At 43.6% G+C, this 6,525-nt stretch overlaps 1 protein-coding gene across 1 annotated transcript; it reads right to left on the bottom strand.

Moving 5' to 3' along the window:
• Window positions 1–5,057: 5,057 nt before the first annotated feature.
• On the bottom strand, window positions 5,058–6,146 carry LOC149443088 (uncharacterized). The gene is made up of 2 exons (XM_089655939.1): window positions 5,302–6,146; window positions 5,058–5,217 (listed from the first exon to the last, which is right to left on the bottom strand). The coding sequence occupies exons 1-2, from the start codon at window positions 6,144–6,146 to the stop codon at window positions 5,058–5,060; spliced, it is 1,005 nt and encodes a 334-aa protein (XP_089512065.1).
• Window positions 6,147–6,525: the final 379 nt, after the last annotated feature.

Genomic DNA, 6,525 nt, shown 5'->3' with positions numbered 1-6,525 from the left:
AGGCCCCATATCGGCCATGGGCCCCCGTACCGCCTGGTCACGCTGCTGCTGAGCCCACAGTGTGACCTGGGTCCCTGTACGGCCTCCCATTGCTTCCACTCTGCCATGTGCCACTTTGAGGTCTCCTTACACTCCTGCGGTTTTCCATTTTGTCATAGGTTGCTGGCAGATTAGCGGCCTTCCATAGGTGCCGCCAGGCCCCATATCGGCCATGGGCCCCCGTACCTCCTGGTCACGCTGCTGCTGGTCCCACAGTGTGACCTGGGTCCCTGTACGGCCTCCCATTGCTTCCACTCTGCCATGTGCCACTTTGAGGTCTCCTTACACTCCTGCGGTTTTCCATTTTGTCATAGGTTGCTGGCAGATTAGCGGCCTTCCATAGGTGCCGCCAGGCCCCATATCGGCCATGGGCCCCCGTACCTCCTGGTCACGCTGCTGCTGGTCCCACAGTGTGACCTGGGTCCCTGTACGGCCTCCCATTGCTTGCACTCTGCCATGTGCCACTTAGAAAACTCCTCACACTCCTGCGGTTTTCCATTTTGTCATAGGTTGCTGGCAGATTACAGGCCTTCCATAGGTGCCGCCAGGCCCCAAATCGGCCATGGGCCCCCGTACCGCCTGGTCACGCTGCTGCTGGTCCCACAGTGTGACCTGGGTCCCTGTACCGCCTCCCATTGCTCCCACTCTGCCATGTGCCACTTTCAGGTCTCCTCACACTCCTGCTGGGTTCCATTTTGTCATAGGTTGCTGTATGGCCTCCCATTGCTGCTGCCTCCACCACCACACTGTGGCTCCAAACACTGGTTTTGGCCCCGTGACTGGCCAAATGAGTGAAGTGTGCGGTGATTCTTAGATCGACGGCACTCATCTGCATGTCATACTGAGTGACAGTATTATTTCTCTTCCCCAGCAGACTCCAAGGGCATTGAAATTAAAGGTACAGTGTTCTGCACTAATATTAAGTCTCTCTGAAGCCTAGAAACACCCTTTTTTAAGTTAAATTCACAGCGAATTTATTCGACTCGAATCGAATATTGTCCACGAATTCGCCGAATCAGTCGAATCGAATTTTTCATTTCTTCGCTCATCTCTATATATATGTGACACTTTAACAACAGAAGAAAAGAGATAGATTGTTTACATTTCAAGGATCTATTTATACCATTTATGTCATCTATGCTAAGAAACTGATTAACATATGACACACCCCTCATTAATACCAGCCCCTCCCACTTATGTGACCCTCTAAACATCCAAATCCCTGTAAATTCCCAGAAGACACTTTTATCCATAACAAGCTGATTGGGTACAAGAGAACCCCGAGCCCCTCCTACTCATTCCCACACAACAAGTCCATGTCACCATCTACAAGGTGAGAGGACCTGAAGGAGAACAAGACCATGACCACCAGGACCATCGCCTGACTGAAGCCATGCTCACATTTCTTTCTAATGCTGCTTCTATGGTCTCCTCAGATACAGATTTGGCAGATGTACATTAGTGGAACCCTTTCACTCCGGCCAACGTAAGGTTTCCATCAGCAGCAGCACGGCCTTATAGCTACAGCACCCGGGGGTTGTCTACATTTGTTAGGCCAACTGTCAGCTTTCTGGTGGAAGTGATTCAGCTGCACTGAAGGTCCTCCCCCACCAGGTATACTGGGCTCAGCTGTCCCTCCTGCAAGCCCAAGACAGACATGGTGGGTGTCAGTGGTGAGAGCAGAAGGAGATCAGCAAACATCTGATCTCTGATCTCCCCTTCAGTGAATGGATGTTGGATGTGGGAGATTATGTCACTTCTGGGTTCAGCGCTGTCATTCTCCAGTCACTATGGTTTGGGAAGGAGCTGATTAGGCATGATCTGTGCTTGACCATCTTTCTTGGGGTACAGAGGTGACATTGGGGGTCTAATAATGTTCTGATGTCTCTTTAAAGAGGACCTGTGACCAGAAATATGTATCACGGGGAGCTATCAACCCCCTATATGACAGAAGCCATGTTAAGTGAAGAAAGAGATGAAAAAAATTTAAGTAACACTATAAGAATAAAAACCCACAAAACAAATCACACGACACATTGTACATATCATTGCACAAGCGAGAGTGAGAACAATCATTCTGAGGCCATCGTTCACGGATAACTATCTGAACTGATAACGTATAATAAAGGCTCTTAAAGCGTCATCTTTGAACAATTTTTGGTTCTCAAGTTTGTCACCATTTCACAAGTACGCACAATTTGTAAAGTTTGACATGTTTGGTATCTATATACTTGATGACAACCCCATATTTTATATTTCACCAAACAATTTGGGTCATATATTGTGTTCTTTGTGCACTAACATTTTCTTTTTTTTACAGAAAATATGAATTTGATAAACAGCTGTACTAATTTTCTGTGACATGAAAAATGGCAACTACCACCATTATATTCTCCAGAGTCTCTGCTTTCAGAAAATAAAAGAAATGTTTGGGGTTTATCTAATCATATGGCCTAAAATGTGAATTTAACTAAAAAAAAAAGCAAAATAAACTCTGGCAGTGAAAGAAAATACAGCAATATATAACATTTCCAAATCAAAACTATGGTAGCAACTAATGGCTTAAGAAGCAAACCCACCATATTACTCAACCAGGTTCCAACTAAACCCACCCAAAACATTGGATCCCACCTCCCCCCACCCAGGTTCCTGTTGGAACTCCTTTACCTTGTGCAGATATCCCCTTCTGAGATCCTTATTATCTAATATAAATGTACAACACTCTCCATCTGACACCATTTGTAGACTCCACCTTGGTCTGCCAAGAGATAGTCAGCTGCCAAGCAGTCCTGTGACACCACCTTAGGTGGTGGAGCCACTTCTGCTGTCAGCTCTGCTATAACATCAATGGTGTCATTGGTTATCTGATCCATGACTCCAGTACTCCGGTCCATCTTACATATCTTAGATTCCCCATCCCGTCTATGAAGGGCTCACTGCATAAAGCATCTCCAGTCCAGAGAAAATGTTTCTTCTCACTGGAAGGCCAGGGGAGTATTGGAAGAAATTGAGGCTTTCCCTTACAGATATGGGGGGAGGGGCAACATAACCTCAAGTACAGCTATGGGTGGAATTGAAGGGAAGAAATTTTAGGATGCTCCTTTTACACAAGAAGCAAATGTTATCTGGAAGGACTAGGAATCCATTGGACCAATGGGGATTGAACATTCTGCAATTACATTGAGAAACCATGAAATGTTACTGGTCTGTGATTGGCTCTCCTATTGTTAGTGAAGTAAGTGAGACTCCCCTTGTCGGTGTCATAATGGAAAGAAACCATGTGAAATGTTTGTTCCAAATCCAAAAAAGTGACCCCCTTGGGTAAGTACCCATCCTAATATTCCTGATATGAGTTTGTAGTCCCTGCTATACAGGAAACATGCGGGCGATCATTTACACCTTTTACAGCAGGACAGTAAATATCAGAACACAATTCAAACATCAGACCAACAGCAGAAAGTCTGTTGACTGAATGTGTAATGCAATCTGTCATTAGCATTCCCAGAGTTCCCTCTGCAACATAGTTGTATCAGCTGTTGGTCCTGTCTGTAGATCTGTTATTTCCCACCTTCTGTAACAGGGTGACAACCCTGATCATTCTGCAGGAACATTACACAGCAGCGTTGTCACCCTGTACAGGGAAGTCTTAGATTATAAGTAAGACACACAACAAGTAAAGTCCAACTCCAGCTAACGCTTCTACAGCAGTTACAGCACCAGGATTTCTATAAGGTTCAACCCCCCATATGAATGGAAGATGACAGTTGTAAGCACCCCCAGCAGTCTTATATGGTGTTTCCTACCCCCCCCAACTTTCATTTTTGCCAAATAGCTTGGCCTTCTACAAGAAGCAGAAAAAAACAGATCTACTGAGAGGGTCAACAGGTAATAAAAATGTTATGAGGGGAGACTTGGAAAAACATAAAACATTTATGCTAATGACAGATTGCACCATTTATGTAATTGTTGATTTTGCCCATTGTTACACTTTAGTGTCGATGTCTTAGCATTTCCAGGAATAATTAGTGCTCTTTGCCACAAAAAGGGACCCGTTCATTCAGAGTCATTAAGGTGAACCCCAATAAGAGGAATTTCAGTCTCCCAGAAGAAGTGGTAGGAATATGACCGCATACTTAGCACTTTGTAAGTTCAGATCTCTTGCAGTTGTACCGTGTGAATAGTTTATGGAGATGAGCAATACCTGGACAAAAAAAAAAAGATAACAAGGACATCCAATCTTCACCTGATAGAATCCCTTTTGAGAAAACCAGATGAAACATAAGTGGCCAGCTGGTATTAGGTGATACTGTTGAATATGTCTCCTAAAACAGCATTAACTCCGTGTTGGATGGCCTACACCAGCTTAAGAAGTTACTCTCTAACCAGAGACCTCTATCTGGCTGGTATCTCAGCTACAGACCTGCCTGCAAAGCTGTCATCCATGAGAGGAGATGGAACATGGAAAGGAGGCATTGATCATGGGAGAGGAGGTGGAACATGTAATGGGAGGTGTGGACAAGGTGGGCTTAGCTGGAGCCCTCAAGCCTAGCTTATGATGTATCAATTCTCAAAAGAACCTGGAATGGACTCTCCTAATGAGGTTTCAGATGCTTGGCAAGAAGCCATTGGACCCCATCCTAGACTCTGGTACTGAGGCATTGTTGGTCATGTATTGGTTGGCCAGATTCTGACAATGAAGAAAACACATGGGGACATAGCTCAGTTAGTGAATGATGAAAATGCATTACATGTTCAGTCAATGCTCCATAAAAAAGGATAAAGATGAGAATGATGAAGAATACAGTTCAGTCATTGCTGCTTATCTGAAGAAATGTCCATAGGTAAAATATTCACAGGCCTTCTAGGTGTGTTCCTGATTGACATAATCACTAAACCCAATGAATCCGATCATTAGAGTCCTGTTTGTTCAAAGTTTTTTTTTTTAAGTAGCATCATGTCTTCCTTAGTTTGTGGGAAGACATTGGGCCTGTGAGCCTAATGGGACAGCTGTGACTTCTTTAATATTGCCCCTTTCTGGAGTTTCCTCTATGCAGCTCAAGCTTGTGAATCCTCTGGTGATAGATTAGCCCGGCATTACTTGTAAAAGCTTTGTCACATTCTGAACATTGATATGGCTTCTCTCCAGTGTGAATCCTCTCATGTATGACAAGGTTTCCCCTCCGTTTAAAAGTTTTATCATATTCAGAACACTGATATGTCTGCTCTACAGTGTGGACCCTCTGGTGTGCTATGAAAACTGACTTCTGTGTAAACGTTTTATCACATTCAGAACACTGATATGACTTCTCTCCAGTGTGAATCCTCTGGTGTGTGATAAGATATGACTTCCATGTAAAAGCTTTATCACATTCAGAACACTGATATGACTTGTCTCCAGTGTGCATCCTCTGGTGTCTGATAAGATCTGACTTATGTGTAAAAGCTTTGTCACATTCAGAACATTGATATGGCTTCTCTCCAGTGTGAACCCTCTGGTGTATGATAAGCTCTTTCTTGGTTAAAAAAGCTTTGCCACATTCAGAACACTGATATGGCTTCTCTCCAGTGTGAATCCTCTGGTGTCTGATAAGATTTGACTTCTGGGTAAAAGCTTTGTCACATTCAGAACATTGATATGGCTTCTCTCCAGTGTGAATCCTCTGGTGCCTGATAAGAAATGACTTACGTGCAAAAGCTTTGTCACATTCAGAACACTGATATGACTTCTCTCCAGTGTGAATCCTCTGGTGTGTGTTAAGACTTGATTTCTGTGTAAAAGCTTTGTCACATTCAGAACACTGATATGACTTCTCTCCAGTGTGAATCCTCTGGTGTATGATAAGATTTGACTTCTGTGCAAAAGCTTTGCCACACTCAGAACACTGACATGGCTTCTCTCCAGTGTGGATCCTCTGGTGTGATACAAGACTTGACTTCCGTGTAAAAGCTTTTTCACATTCAGAACACTGATATGACTTCTCTCCAGTGTGGATCCTCTGGTGTATGATAAGATGTGACTTCCATGTAAAAGCTTTATCACATTCAGAACACTGATATGGCTTCTCTCCAGTGTGAACCTTCTGGTGTGTGATATGTTTTGCCTCCATTGTAAAATCTTTGTCACGTTTCAAACAAGAAATAGCTTGAAATGACTCCTCTTATGTATACATGGGTTGGACTTTACTGTAAAGCAATTGTCACTTCCAGAACACTGAAATGACTTTTCTCATGTTGTCCTCTGAGGTTGGATCAGTGTTGAAGAGGACCCAAAGCACTTATGACATTTAGAACACGGATATGACTTGTGTCCTGTGTGACTCCTCCAGTGAACTGCAATAAAAACATTCAGTCAATTACAACACCCAGATGTTTGGTTTCCCATGTGACTGAGTTGTATTCACGAAGACCAGCATGACCGAAAACGTGGTTCATCAATCCACCTGTACAAAAAAAAATAAAAATCAGAATTCTATATAAAGGGCTAAA

Source organism: Staurois parvus, unplaced genomic scaffold, assembly GCF_062004578.1.
Source record: "Staurois parvus isolate SC_StPar_1 unplaced genomic scaffold, SC_StPar_1.0 ptg000877l, whole genome shotgun sequence".
Classification (NCBI taxonomy): domain Eukaryota; kingdom Metazoa; phylum Chordata; class Amphibia; order Anura; family Ranidae; genus Staurois; species Staurois parvus.
Note: the sequence above shows the minus strand (reverse complement) of the source record. Positions and strands in the feature narration are given on the sequence as shown.